The 16,180-nt window shown below is 36.5% G+C and overlaps 1 protein-coding gene across 1 annotated transcript; it reads left to right on the top strand.

Moving 5' to 3' along the window:
- Window positions 1–3,219: 3,219 nt before the first annotated feature.
- On the top strand, window positions 3,220–8,381 carry LOC130728989 (cytokinin hydroxylase-like). The gene is made up of 5 exons (XM_057580583.1): window positions 3,220–3,563; window positions 3,746–3,972; window positions 4,063–4,304; window positions 4,938–5,316; window positions 7,421–8,381. Exons 1-5 carry the CDS (start codon window positions 3,284–3,286, stop codon window positions 7,838–7,840), a joined length of 1,548 nt encoding a protein of 515 aa, XP_057436566.1. The 5' UTR covers window positions 3,220–3,283; the 3' UTR covers window positions 7,841–8,381.
- The last annotated feature ends 7,799 nt before the right edge of the window (window positions 8,382–16,180 follow it).

Genomic DNA, 16,180 nt, shown 5'->3' with positions numbered 1-16,180 from the left:
GGTACAACTCTATGTTTTGATGATAACAAGTATTTATTTGTGGATGAACAACTATGATACTCTAATGTTTGTCTTGAGTGTTTTGACAAACAGGTTCTGATTCTGACACCAGAAGATATATTCGTCAGAAGTTCAGAAGATCAGAGGATCTGAGGATCAGAGGATCTGAAGATCAGAGGATCAGAAGATCAGAGGATCAGAAGATCTGAGGATCAGAAGATCTGAAGACCAGAAGCTCTGAGGGACCAGAGGCTCTGAAGGTTCAGAAGCTCTGAAGGTCCAGAAGCAGAAGTTACGAAGGTCAGAGGATCCAAGCATCCCTCTGACTCTGATCACCAAGCTTCACAAGTTCCAACACGAAGCATAACTCTGATCAGAGGTCAATGGTTAAAGGCAAAGGTCTCTATCGAGAAGTACAAGAGCAGTGTACTATTCTGAAATGCCTACCTACCAAGGTTCAGCCACAGCAGGTTCTGGAAGTTCCAGAAATGCCCTCCAACGGTCATATTCTCTCAACAGAAATATCCTTTGCACCTTGGACTATAAAAGGCTGAAGAAAAGAAGAAAGACTAAGAGAGCGAGAAGAGCGAGAGAAAACAAAGAGCTGCAATACAAGAGAAGATTCAAGCCTCTACTTTCTTCATCTATTCTTATTTGGTTTACACTCAGCTTATTTAGAAGCAAACCTTTGTAAACACCAACCTCAAACAGTTGTTTGATTTTCCTTAAGGGACCGGGTAGGTCAGTATCCTTAAGAAGACTAAGAGAGTGAATCTTAGTGGTGATTCCTTTAGGAGATCAAGGTTGATCGGATCCTAGAGAAGACTAAGAGAGTGAATCTTAGTGATAGCTAAGTCAGTGTATTGTTAGTCACTTGTAGGTTTCAAGTGCAGTTGTAACAATTATCTGATTAGTGGATTGCCTTCATTCTAAGAAGGAAGAAATCACCTTAACGGGTGGACTGGATTAGCTTGAGTGATTTATCAAGTGAACCAGGATAAAATCCTTGTGTGCTTTTCTATCTCTATCTTTTGCACTTAGTTCTCGAAAAGATTTGTTAAAATCTTTAAGGTGGTAGTTTTGTACTGAAAACGTTATTCAAACCCCCCCTTTCTACCGTTTGAAAGGGGGAGATTGTTAGATCAAGATTTGGTCATGTGGTACAACTCTATGTTTTGATGATAACAAGTATTTATTTGTGGATGAACAACTCTAAACAAATAGCGTTAAGCGCCCGCACAACAAGTAGCAAACAAAAAGGGTTAACTCCATACAACTACCACATATAAAAGAGAAAAACATGTTATTCAAATCTAATACATGCCGTGGTAAGTAAACTGCCAATTTAATTCAGGATAGAAGACAACATATATCCAACGACATAAAATCAAATTAGATGTCAACAATCTCAACAATATAACATCAAATCAAATATCAACAACCCCAATAATATCACATCAAATCATATATCAACGACCTCAACAATATAACATCAAATCAAATATCAACAACCCCAACAATATCACATCAAACCATATATCAACGACCTCAACAATATTACATCAAATCAGATATCAGTAACCTCATCAATATAACGTCAAATCAGATATCGACAACCTCAACAATATCGCATCAAATCAGATACCAACAACCTCAGCAATATAGATTAACTCAGCTATCAACCACTTAACATATCAGATAACAATAAAACCAACAATATGAGTCAATCAATAACGTCTCAAAAGACGGGACAATGATAGGACCACACCTCCTCATCGCCACTTTCACATCATCACACAGACAAGACAATCATAGGACCACACCTCCTGATCGCCACTTAGCGTCTCACAAGACGGGACAATCATAGGACCACACCTCCTGATCGCCACTTAGCGTCTCACAAGACGGGACAATCATAGGACCACACCTCTTGATCGCCACTTAGCGTCTCACAAGACGGGACAACCATAGGACCACACCTCCTGATCGCCACTTATAACACCACACAGGGCGGGACAATGATAGGACCACACCTCCTCATCGCCACTTTCACCTTAAGCCTTATATGCCAAGTCAGACAACCACCCCCAATCCAATAGTCAATTCAGAGTAACCACATGTTATTCATAATCACAACATTCACACAAACACATCAAGCTCTACTGAGTGATGAAATAATAATTCGGTGCTGTATAACATAACCATGTCCAATCCACTAGAAAACAGTAATGACAGAAACCAGTAAACGGCCGAAGCCTCTCAGAAAACGGAGACACATCTCTCAATAAGTTCACTCGGCCGAAGCCTCGAGAAAACATTTTCCCAGTTCAGCACAATAATCATAATCCAAGGCCAATCAATATAAACATCTTCATCTCAAACGCATGCAGTGCGATAAAAGCATGCAAGACTCAAAGACACTCTAAAACCGAGCTACCCTTACCTTAGTGGAGGTTGTGGTGCATTTGGTTGTAGTGGTGGCAGTGTTTTAGGGCAGTGGCGGTGATGAAGGGTGGTGGTGGTTCACGAATGGATGGGGCTGTGGTTTGGATCGACTCTTCGCGCGTTTGGTGCTCTACAGTTTCAGCGAGCTCCTCCGGCGGGGGTGCTTTCCTCGTAGAGCTTCGGGCTTTGGAGTTGGGTTTGGGTTTAACACATGCTTGGGAAGTCGGGGTACGCGATGTCGTTTGTGCATGTGGTGTGTGTTGTGCACACTCAGGCTAACACTAGAACCTTTTGGGACAGGGAGACAATTACCAAGGTGAGGGACATGCTTCGTTGGGAGTGGAACATGTCTTTTGTTCATGGCAAGGGAGGACAATAACACTGCTGATTGTTTTGCGAAGCAAGTGGCTCGTGATGGGGTGTCTGGAAGCAGTTTCTTTCTTTTGTTTTTGCGTCTATGTATCTTGATACTTTGAATAACTAGTTTTCCTTTTTATTTTTTTTCCTATTGTAAAAAAGACTACAGTTTGTTGTAATTTTGTAACAGAGCAACCCCATGGAAACACTAGCATGTATTTAATCAAATAAATTCTCATTGAAGTTGTAGCTATGATTGGAAAATGAGTAGTGAAGATCATTGATTGAGGGAACACATTGGCGAAACCACTTAACCAATTTGTGGGCTTCACTAAGTTAACACAGCAAGTATATACATATAATTAAAAATGAAGGATCCCATCAAATTCACACTATATATATAGGTTGATTCACGCATCAAACTCTCACTCCATATCACTCTTTTCCTAAAATCTTACTCACAATATATTACCACCAACCCATGGCTATGGTGGTCCTCACAACCCTCTTGTCCATGCTCACAGCCCTGCTACTTAAACTCATCTATGACAGCCTCTCATGTTACTGGCTCACTCCCCTACGCATCAAGAAGATCATGGAGATGCAAGGTGTGCGCGGCCCGAAACCGCGCCTCTTCACCGGCAACATCTTGGACATGGCTTCCCTTGTCTCAAAAACAACCTCTCAAGACATGAAAACCATCAGCCATGACATAGTTGGTCGCCTTCTACCACATTTTCTGGTCTGGTCCAGCCAGTTTGGTATGTTAAATTGCTCAAATATATAATATGCATATAATATAGCATATTTGTATCAGCTTCTGTTTTCTCAGAATCAACTCTGACACTTCGTGATCAGTTTCTCTGAATCAATTCTAGCAGCACCAGAAGCTACTCACATAAGATAATTTTATAATTAGGTTTGTTTAATTTGATTCTTGCAGGAAAGAGGTTTCTATATTGGAATGGAACAGAGCCAAGGTTGTGTCTCACTGAGACTGATTTGATCAAAGAGTTCCTTTCAAAATGCAGCACAGTATCTGGGAAATCCTGGCAGCAAAGGCAGGGTTCCAAACATTTCATTGGGGAAGGGCTTTTGATGGCAAATGGTAAAGATTGGTACCACCAACGTCACATCGTTGCCCCTGCATTCATGGGAGACAGGCTTAAGGTACTGACACAAACGTGTTTTCCATTTTCTTTTTAGTAATGGTTTGAATTTTTTGGTAATGGTTTTACAAATGGTTGCGGTTGGATACAGAGCTATTCAGGGCACATGGTGCAATGCACTAAGGAGATGCTCCAATCACTAGAAAATGCAGTGGAGAGTGGAGAAACTGAGGTGGAGATTGGCCAGTACATGACCAAACTTGCTGCAGATATCATCTCTAGAACTGAGTTTGGTACAAGCTACAAGAAAGGAAAGAAAATATTCCATCTCCTCAAAGTGCTGCAGAGTCGTTGTGCACAAGCAAGTCGCCATCTTTGCTTTCCAGGGAGCAGGTACATATCTATCTATTTGTGTTCACAACTACTTTTCTGAATCACCATTTTCTTTTCTTTTGGTAATTTTGGAATTTTAGCATGTGGATAAATTATTTTTTATCATAATCAATTCTGGCACATCCCAAAAGTTACCTATAGAAGTTTCTCCCAAACTTGGTTTTGTCTTTAAAATTAATTGTAGAATGATTTCCAACTAAGTTAGGTACATAAATTTCTCCCCGTAATTAATTTTGTGTTTAAATTCAATTTTAGAATGATTTCCAAATAGGTTATGCTTCTTTGAATGATAAAAATGCAAGTGTTTGGAATGGATTCTTTCATTTATTATCAGCACACATTTGATGCAGTTTCTAATCATCACGTACATGTTTGGAAATTCTTCTACAAATTATTCTAAAGCCATAATTAATTATGTGGTGAATATTTCTGAGTTTCAAAATTGATTCTCATGAAGAGAAATTGATTCAAACATTCTTACTTCTTATTCCATCATTCTAGTTCTGTCTGTCTTAATCCCATCTTTCTTTTCTTTTATCCGCAAAACAAGCATTTTCCCCTGTCCCTTTTTTGTTCCCTTTTTTCCATTGATGTCAATGTCACCTCACCTATGATTCAATTTTGTTTTTGTAGGTTTTTTCCAAGTAAGTATAACAGAGAGATAAAGGCTTTAAAGATGGAGGTGGAGACTCTTTTGATGGAGATAATACAAAGCAGGAAAGACTGTGTGGAAATTGGGAGAAGCAATTCTTATGGGAATGATTTGTTGGGTATTCTCCTGAATGAGATGCAGAAGAAGAGAGGGGATGGAAATAGCTTGAACCTGCAGCTGGTGATGGATGAATGCAAAACATTTTTCTTTGCTGGACATGAAACCACTGCACTTTTACTCACTTGGACTGTTATGTTACTTGCCAGCAACCCTTCTTGGCAAGACAAAGTCAGAGCTGAAGTTAAAAGGGTCTGCAATGGGGAAACTCCCTCTGTGGATCTACTCTCCAAACTCACTCTAGTAAGTAACAAAGTCAAATATTTAAAGATGAATGAATAAGTAAAAACTCTCTCTTAATTTTTACTTCATATTTTCTTTTGGGGTTTGTAAAAGATTATTCAAAGTTATCTTATAATATAAGCACTTAATCAAGTATCCAGTTGAATTTATAAGAATTAATGACTAATAATCTAATTAATAACTGATTTAATGAATAAACTTATATACCTATAAATATATTTTTGAGTTTATTTCAATAATTTATTGAAATAAATAAACTTATAAGAACAATAATGTTATTATACTTACTGACTTAAAAGCTTAATTAAACTGTTATCTAAGATCAAAGTGAAAAACTTGTTAATGGCACCTATAAATTGCAAGAGGGTAGAAAGTCATTTTAGGCTATTTAGAGGATGTTTTCCTCTTGTAAAAAAAAAGAGAGGCTATTTAGGTTTAGGTGATGAGTGGGAAGTAGCAGGTTGGTCAAATTTGTATCTCAGGGCCGGCTCAAGGGTAAAGTCACTCAAGCAAGAGTTTTAGACTTTCAAAGAAAAAAAATTACTAAAAAAAAGGCCTCAAAAAATATTATTTTACTAAATAAAAAATGCCTAAAAAATCAAGCATTAATACTAAGTAAAAAAAGTCAAAAAAAAAATGACTTTAAAATTGGCTTTGGACCTCATTTAGTGTTAGGCTGGCCCTGCTTGCACACAGTTAATTTTCTTGAATTTGTTTTTGTCCTTTTTATTTTGAACTTTATATTTTTATTTTTTTGTGGTGTCGAGTATAATACTCTTCATAGAACCTACACAAATGTTGCATTTCAAACCCTGCACCGATCATTCTTATGAAACCTGTAATGGGGTGTGGTCCAAACAATTTAGTAAAAAACAAAAAAAAATACAATTAATTCATAAAAAAAATTGACGGTAAGACAATTAATTCATAATTAGTGCTATTTAAGTGCAGGCTATGCCAAAAGCCTAATTAATCTAAAGATCCTAGGCTTTTAAGTTATTATTAGCCCAAGGTTTGAAAGGCCAGCTTGGAAATATTTTATTCTAACTTAGATATGTATGTGTGAATAAACAAACAAAAAAATGATTTATTTAACAATCATCTTTGCACTCGTGCGTTGGTAGTTGGAGTCATCTTAAAGAATATTAATAATGGTTATCTTTCTTTTTAGTGTGTCCCAATTAAGTGCACAAAAAGTTAAAACCTATTATAAATTCAAGTTCTGAATAACGATAGAGTCCTACTTTTTGAAAAAAGAAATATATACTCCTCCGTTTCTGATCTTTTGTTGTTTAAGGTTATGCACATTGTTTAAGAGTGCAATCATTGATATATTTGTTGACATAAACACTCTTATTTAATGTTTAGTTAAAGTGAATAAAGAGATATGATAGTTATTGGTTAAGAAACTTGTTATGATTTTGATCGATGAAAATAAGAGGCGGTAGGTGAGAGATATAATATTAAATGAGGGTATACATGGAATAAATTGAGAAAAAATGCATTGCGTTTGTAAAACAACAAAAAATTTAGAATTTAGATCAAAAGTTAAAACAATAAATGATTAGGAACGGGAGAAGTATCTTGTTCATAGTTTGAGCCTCATGAGTGGCTTTTACACTTGTATTTTTCTATGAAAGAGACCAAAAAGAAAATTAGTTGACCCTACTCAATGGCGTGGTTAATGGCTACCCACTTCAAAAAATCCCTAGTCCTTTAGAACATTGATTCGTATCCACAAAACTATTGCAAGACATTCGCACCTTCTAAAGTTTATGAACTCTGCAGTTTCTTGCCAAAGCCACCATAAACTGCACGTGTCAGGTGTTCCAACAATTCACAAAAAACTTTAAAGCTTCCTTTAGTTGATAAATATATAGCTCCAAAAACCTAAGAAAACAACACTAACCATACTTCATAAATAACTAATTTTTACTTATTATTTTATTCACTACTTTTCTTTCTTCTCATTTTTTCACTCTCTCAGGGTACATGGTTTATTTAAATACTAGTGGATTTCTAAAATAATGGTCAAAAGTTAAGCATTTCCACAATTAGTGCTAAAAATATCAACTAACTAAAGCAGTAATCTGATATTTTGCAGTTGCATATGGTGATCAATGAATCAATGAGGCTCTACCCCCCAGCTTCAGTGCTTCCTAGAATGGCCTTTGAAGACATAGTTTTGGGTGACCTTTACATACCTAAAGGGTTATCAATTTGGATTCCTGTGCTGGCTATTCATCATAGTGAAAAACTATGGGGTAAAGATGCAAATGAGTTCAACCCAGAAAGGTTTACTTCAAAGTCATTCATTCCTGGCCGTTTTTTACCATTTGCTTCGGGCCCTAGAAATTGTGTTGGACAAGCATTTGCTTTAATGGAAGCTAAGATCATATTAGCCATGTTGATCTCTAGGTTTAGTTTCACCATTTCAGAGAATTACAAGCATGCCCCTGTGGTTGTCCTCACAATTAAGCCCAAGTATGGAGTTCAAGTTTGTTTGAAGCCCTTGGAGCCATAAGACACACATATGCATGGCCAATTGAGAAAGAGGTTTTAAATTGCAGTCCGCAACTACAATTGCAGCAACATAAAGAATTTTGGAGTCCCTACAATAAGATTGTGACTGCAATTGTGACCACATCAACTCAATTTTTTTCTGCAATTCTACACTGCAATTGCAAATTTAAAATCTTAATTGTGATGAAGAGTTGAGACATGAGAGTTAGAGAGAGAGAGTAGAGAAAGACATTTTAGTTTTTTGTTTTTTTTTTTAATGTGGAGAGATTTTTTATAGGCTTTTTATGCGGAGAGTGAGTTGTGTTCATTTTGATCTTGATGAGCTTTGTTGTAGTAATCTTTTATTTCATTTGCAACTTTTTCACAATGATGAAGAGATAGAGATGAAATAATGATTGCAAGCATTAGGATATGTAAATTAAAAACTTGAATAAAGGCACAGGGATTGAGTTAGTTGGTCAAAAACTTGCACTCGATGTAACATATGAGACAATTAAAGAAATAAATTGGAGGAGCTGTACAGATATGTTTTAAAAAACAAACGCCCATCAAGAACGGCCCAAATAGTATGTAATGGGTTTTAACTTTTAAGTTTTAATTACTGTTTTTCTTCATGTGTGTTCTACTCTAAGCAATCATTTCAAACTAATAACATCAACATTATGAGCAGGGTTAGCTCTCCTAACACGATTTTCTTTCATTTATAAAACTTGAACATGAAATATTAATTAAGTGAAATCAAACACGTATCACTTGAACTAACTATCAAATTAACAATTCTATATTTTGACACTATGGCACTTAGGAAAAAATTCTTTAATCTTTTTCCCCTCTCTCTAAATTGTCATGATTTAACAAAGTGCACTACTTTCCTCAATGAAAAATAAGCCCACTTGTTTGAGGCAAAACACTAAGGTAGGGCCAGAATCTCCATTTTGGAGTTAATTAAAAGGGTTGTTTTCTCAGCCACCTTATCATCTTCCATTCTGCTTCTCCCACTAGCTAGTTGGTTTTTATCATCTTTTATTGCAACTATCATTCCTTTCTGAGACTGTTTTAGATCTAATAAATCATCGATCGACAGCTTTTGTTTTGTATGCAGCCTAGCATGCAAAACGTTTTATATAGGTTAGAGATTCAATTTCTTGCCGTACGTGGCAAAAGGATTCATGAAGTTGACTTGATCAGTTTAATTAAACTTGTGATTAATTGTCAAAGTCCTAGCTAATTGAGCTGGGAATTCATACCAGAGAACCCACATTTTTTTTATAAGCCAAGATATATACTGAAGTGAAGTACAAGAGTTACTTCAACCCAGTACAGATGGAGTAGTAAGGAAAGCTAAAACAGTGAAATAAATTACAACTCAAAGTTACACTTAACATTCTCACTTGGAAGCAAGGCTACTTAAAAAAATGTCTCATTAAAACCTTACTTCGAAAACCCCCTTGAGAAAAACCAGAGAACACACATAATTACTAGCCCAACAAATGCTAACTAAGAGGTTGACACATCACATAATTAATAGTTCCAATATATAGTGGTGTAGTACATAAATTTGAGATTTTTTTTATATTTGAATTTCACAAAAAATTTAGTTCACTGTTTATTTGTTGGGAGTCGAATCCTACATATTTTTTTAACCACTTGTGAGGGCTCTAGGCAAAACTTCTAGCGCTCCCCTAGGAACCTCTCTCTCCTCGCCCCCACCTCTCTCCGTCACAATCCTTCACCTCTAACTCTCCTCTATAGTACATTCTCTGCCTCGCAGCCCCTTACACACCCTAACCCTCACCTCATCTCCTAATGTTGCTCCCTCTCCCTTTGTTGCACCTTTTCTTTCCACCCCTTCCACTACCAGAACCGCCACCAGTTCACTTTTTCTCTAACTTTTACCTCTGCCCCATCTCCCTCTGCCATCCTACCTTACCTCTAATCGAGTTTTCCTGCCCATTTCCCTCTAAAGTCCCCTCCCTCCGTCATTCCACCCTCTTCTTCTTACAACCCTAGTTCCTTTGCAACACCACTCTACCTCTGCCACTAGTGTTGACGCGTCGCCCTCTGCTGTGTCGACACGCCTCTGGCCACAATAGCATATGTCGCTCTTGTATCGTGCTCTATCACCACTACATTCACCTTCCAATATGACTTAGCACATGTATTGCACTTGTAACCAAATTTAAACCTTAGTTTTATCTAACATCATGTTTATTTCTATGATTTAACATATTTTGATTTTTTTTGGATAAGAAAATTATATATATGAAGTACAAGAGGTACTTCAGCTCATAGAGATACAAGGAAAAGCTAGGAAACTACACAAAGAGAATAGAAAAAAAAAAAAACTAGCACCAAACATGGCCTGGCCCAACAACAGCACACCCTGGCCCCAGAAAATAAAAAATGAGTCGATACAGATAAACCATGATAAGTTATGACTATCAACAAAAAGCACAGTATAGCTGGTATGATCAATATTTATTCATAATTTAACTTTTATCCCTATAAAGTATAAATTTTGGCATGATGGTTGTGATTGAAAGTCCTTAGGATTTCCTGTGGTTCCTTCTTAATGCCTTATTTGCGATTTATTACTAGTAGCTTAGATCTATGTTAAAGACACAAATATATAGTATCTTAGATTAATTTTAGAGTCATGGAAGATGTTAAAAAATGAACAATTGCTAGAAGAGTAAGGAGATACATCGAGGATCGAGAGAGACAAGCAAAAGAAATTGCGTCTGCTCTTGAAAAGCGGACTTTGAAGATTGAAAAAGTTATTCATATGCTGAAAGTTAAAGCTATAAAAATGGGATGTAAGTGTTATGGAACAATATAATATTTGTAAAAGACAATTAAAGTATCAGTAATAAATTATGATTGTTTATTTGTTTTTTAAGACGAAATCTTATTAATAAAACTAATCTTAAGAACAATCTTTCCAAGTAGATATGAGTGTTATTGATTTTTGTTATTGTTGTTGGTTATAAATGTTTTCTCATTGTGATAAATACTTTAAATTATTTTCATTATAACGTCATCAAATTCACATTCGAATCGATAATGTTTCAATTCGATCTCTTGTTTGATTTTTTTTCTCGAGCTGAATAGCTTTGACATTGAAATGTATTATGCGCCATCATTAATTGCTATGAATTCCTTCAAGTAGATTTTTCACTTCTATCCCTATAATTTCTCTATTTTATGTCATCATTTCCTTATCTGTTATACGAGAAATAAGAAAGGGGGAAGATAATAGAGAAATCACACTGATAAAGTGGCAAGCTATATAACCAAATTCAAAGCATTCAATGATAATTCATGGTACTAGATGATAAATATAGAACATATATATATATATATATATATATATATATATATATATCAATGAAAACTATTCGGCTTGAGAAACAATTAAAAAGCAAACAAAAGTTTGAATTCAATAATTATCAATCCAAACAGGAACTTGGTGTTGTTATGTCAATAATGTTATATTTACACCTCTCTTTGAGGTGGAGAGAGGTGGAATGAAGAGAGAGATAGGAAGAAAAGAAAAAGTAAGAGAGAGAAAGTATTAGATGTGATAGATGATAAGAGGAGAGAGATAGAAATAAAAAGAGGTGGAAATGAAGTGTTTCAAAGATGAGGTGTGTATATATCATTACTCGTTGTTATGTTGAAAATAAATTGAAGGTTAGTGTCAGTAATGAGCACGCTAAGAGTGTAATTATACTGTCGACCTATACGGTCGACACTAATAATTATGATTTAACGTCAGCCACCACAACAAGTGTGTAGTCTAGATTAAACCAATGCACGCTAACTTTCAGCATCGATTGTTTGACTAATGATACACATTAGCTACAAGCCATTTAACAGATCTATAACGTCCATGTTAAATTGATGATAAGTCGGTGATAAGTTTAACGCACTTTAGAGGTGCGTCCATAACGCACTTGAAAAGTGCGTAGGTAACGTACTTTCAAAGTGGGTGCGAATTTTTTTTATTATGGGTCTTTTTGAATTTTACGAATTTAATAAGGTACGAATAGATGTTGGGGGGCCGTGTCTGAATAAAAACTCCATTTTTCTTAAAACTTAGCGAACTTCATGAGGAACCTAAGTTCTTAACAACTAACATCATGGTTTTGCAACACTTAACCAGATTTTTAATTTCGTAGAAACAAAGTAAGATAATATGTCTCTACTTTTTGATATCATCATATTGCTTTATGAAATTCTGGCTCTCGCACAGGACAGATGTTCTACGCGATGCTGGGACAACCGGTTCAACAACTGACTAACAGATAACCAGAAACTTTAAAAGCATAAGTATACAAGACACAAGAATTGTTAACCCAGTTCGGTGAAACTTCACCTACGTCTGGAGGGTTTGCACACAAAGAAAGGAAATTCACTATCTCAAGATTCAAGAACTACAGACACTCATGAACACCACAGTTCATAGTTCTTTTCCTAATCTACCCAATGTTTTTCTACTTAGTATATCGATCTAAGTATGAGAGCCCCTCTCACTTTCTCTCAATCACTCCCACAGTGATTGGTAAAACAATAAGCAACACAGGTTTGAAGAGATTACAACTCAACTAAAACAAACCAACTCTAAGCCATAAGATCATCAATGGAGGCAGTAGAGTGGTGTACAAAATAACAGAACAAGGACTCACAAACACACAACCCTAAAAACTCAATCCTTAGGTGCCCAACGCACACTTAGCAACTAGGGTTAAGTCTCCTTAATTAGTCGTTCTTCAAGTCTTGATCTTCAATGGGCTTGCACGAAAATAGAGTCCACAAAACAGATCTGGAACAAATCTTTTTAAACCAGTACCAAATCTTATCAAATAAGATTTGAAAATAAAAAGATATAATCTTCTGCAATTTAAACCAAATCAAATCTTCTTCAACAGATTTGATTACACTATAATATATTCCAGATAACACATAGAAGCTTCTTCAACAACCCTAACTTGTTGATCACGTAAAACAATTCAAAACTTCCAGAACAAACATGCAACACACAGCAGCCCCACAGGGACAAATGTCACAGGCACAATGTCACAACATCTGCTTCGCCATCAGATTGTTTTCGACAAAATGCAAGACAACCACAAGTAACAACACTTTAATTTAATTTATTTATAATAACATTGCTGATGGCTATATATAAAATAATCATGCTCCACCAATAGTATCAGCCCACCACCACAATATAAGCCTCCACAAAAACCTAAGAAAATCTCTAAATAGTCTAACCTTCTGAGTTTACCAAGTGCCTCACAGTTCAAAAGGACAAACAAAACAAATTGATCCACATAACAAGCATTGTTTTTCTGATCAGAACATTATACATGATCAAATCCAAACTGTTTCCTTAGCAACATATATAGTTGCTTGATTAGGTGGATGACCATTATTATCTAATCGATGCGTGCCTCGTTCAACCGCTCTGTCTTTCAACATATATAGTCCCTACCTTGAATATGTTGGAATAATGACATTCAAGAAATTCAATTCAGCTTTAATCTCTTTTTCCGTTACTCTATAAAATATTGAATAGCTTGATTCAGTTTTCTATCAGTTACAGTTTGGTGTTTTATTGGTCTTAAAACCCCTTTAACGGTTTTAAACAACCTTAATGTGATCATCATGAGTGTTGGGAGCAATAATAGAAAGGAGAGAAGAGAGAAAGAAAAATCACACAGGAGTTTTTAACATGGTTTGGAACACAATGTGTGTACCTACGTCCACGGCTACACTATGTAGTAATATTTCTTTTGGTGTGTATAATGCTTACAATGAGGTGCTTATATATAGTAGGAGTAAGTCAACCTCCTCCTTATTCTAAGCGATGTGGGACTTACAAATAGACTACATAAGCGATGTGGGACTACAAATAGACTACATAACATAACAATTCTCCCACTTGGAGTCTAATTGTAGTAACTTCTTGTAAGCAATAAGCTAATCTGCTCTCCACCTAGTGTAGCGCCTTCGTCTTCAATTATCCTCGAAGGCCAGCTGAGGCAATGCAAAGCCTCAGCTTATCAACTGTAACAGTCTTGGTCAACATATCAGCTGGATTCTCTGATCCTAAGATCTTCAACAGAGATAATTCTTCATCATTGATAAGTTCTCTGATGAAGTGATACTTCATCTGTATGTGCTTGCATCTGGAGTGAAAGACAGGATTTTTTGCAAGGCAAATAGCACTTTGACTGTCACTAAACAATGGAGGAACACCTTGTTCTTTTCCCAATTCTTTGAGAAAATTCTTCAGCCATATCATCTCCTTGGCTGCTTCTGAAATGGCAACATATTCTGATTCAGTGGCTGAGAGAGCAACTCTATTTTGAAGTTTAGACTTCCAACTCACAGCCGTTCCTCCTAAGGTGAAAATATAACCTGTGGCGCTTTTTCCACCATCTGAGTCTCCTCCTAGATCTGCATCAGAAAACCCCTGTAAAGTGAGATCATTTCTTCTAAAGCATAGACACATTCTTGAAGAACCCTTCAGATATCTCAGTATCCACTTTACACCTTCCCAATGCTCCTTCCCAGGATTTGACATGAATCTGCTGACAACTCCCACTGCATGTGCTATATCAGGTCTTGTACAAACCATAGCATACATCAAGCTCCCTACTGCAGATGCATAAGGAACTGTTGACATGTAACTTTCTTCTTCACCTGTTTGTGGGGACTGCTTCTTTGAAAACTTTAAGTGATTTCCCAAAGGGGTGCTTCTGGTATTGGCATCTCCAACGTTGAATCTGTCCAGTAATTTTTCAACATATTTCTCTTGGGACAACTTCAGAACACCTTCTGATCTATTTCTGGAAATCCTCATACCAAGGATTTGTTTGGCTGGACCAAGATCCTTCATCTCAAAGTTTTCTGACATATGTTGCTTCAACCTGTTAATTTCAGTCATATTTGATCCTGCTATCAACATGTCATCAACATACAAAGCAAGAATAATATAACTGTCAGCAAATTTCTTAACATAGCAACAATGATCCATGTCACATCTATTAAAACCTGAGTTGCTCATAAACTCATTAAACTTCTTGTACCACTGTCTCGGTGCCTATTTCAGACCGTACAAGCTTTTGTGAAGTTTGCATACAAGATTCTCCGTGCCTGGAACTTCAAAACCTTCAGGTTGTGTCATATAAATCTCTTCTTCCAAATCACCATGTAGGAATGCAGTTTTAACATCTAACTGCTCCAAGTGAAGATTCTCTGCAGCTACAATACTCAGGATAACTCTTATAGTGGTCATTTTGACAACTGGAGAAAAAATCTCTGTGAAGTCAATTCCTTGCTTCTGCTGAAACCCTTTCACTACAAGTCTTGCCTTGTACCTTCTGCTGCCATCAGATTCTTCCTTCAGTCTATAGACCCATCTGTTCTGTAGAGCTTTCTTTCCTTCTGGTAACTTGGTCAGAGACCATGTTCCATTCTTCTGAAGGGACGTCATCTCGTCTTTCATTGCTAGCTCCCACTTGATAGAGTCATTCCCCTGCATGGCTTCACCAAAATATTCTGGCTCTCCAGCATCAGTTAACAACAAATAATTCAACGAAGGAGAATACCTTTGTGGTTGATGACCCGGGTTTATATGATGTTTTTATGGTTTTTCCTTGTAGGTTTTGAGTCTTTTTCTTGTGTCTCATGTAGTGTTTCATGCATTCTCATGCATTTTTATTCTTTTCTTTAGTCTTTATTTTGTTTTGGTAATTTAGTAGTTTTATAGGTAGTTTTCTTGCATTTTAAGTAAAGTTTAGGACTTGCATGGTTTTGTTGTGTTTTATGAAGGACCTCTTGTGCTAATGAGCTCTTGGAGCTTCTAGAATCTTCCTTGACTTGTTGGTTAGGTTTGGAGAGCAGAAACTGAAGGAGAAAGAAGGCCAAGAAGCATGGAATTGATGAAGAACTTAAAGAGGATTGAAAAGAGGAGTTTCAGAAGCCAAAAAGTCCTTTTCCGGCGAGCTTAAGCACCTAGGCGCTGGGAATGGGCGCCTAGGTGCCAATTAGCTCCAGAAAGCATGTTTTGGGCATGCAATTGGCGCTCAGGCGCTCTGAATTGGCGCCTGAGCGCCCAGAACAGACCAGCTTCGTTAATTTTGCCTATAAATAGGACTTTAGTCATTTTCTTTGGTAATCTTTGCAATCTTTTCATACTTTGTAAAATTCAGAGGTAGAGAATCATCTAGGAGAGTGAGAGAAGGCTTCCAAGCTTGTGTTCAAGGTTCTTAGCCAAGCATGGCTCTTGCCATGCTTGGCTAATCTCTCTTCTTTTACTTTGGTTTTCTTG

The sequence above is a fragment of the Lotus japonicus genome, chromosome 1 (genome assembly GCF_012489685.1).
Source record: "Lotus japonicus ecotype B-129 chromosome 1, LjGifu_v1.2".
NCBI lineage: Eukaryota > Viridiplantae > Streptophyta > Magnoliopsida > Fabales > Fabaceae > Lotus > Lotus japonicus.
Note: the sequence above shows the minus strand (reverse complement) of the source record. Positions and strands in the feature narration are given on the sequence as shown.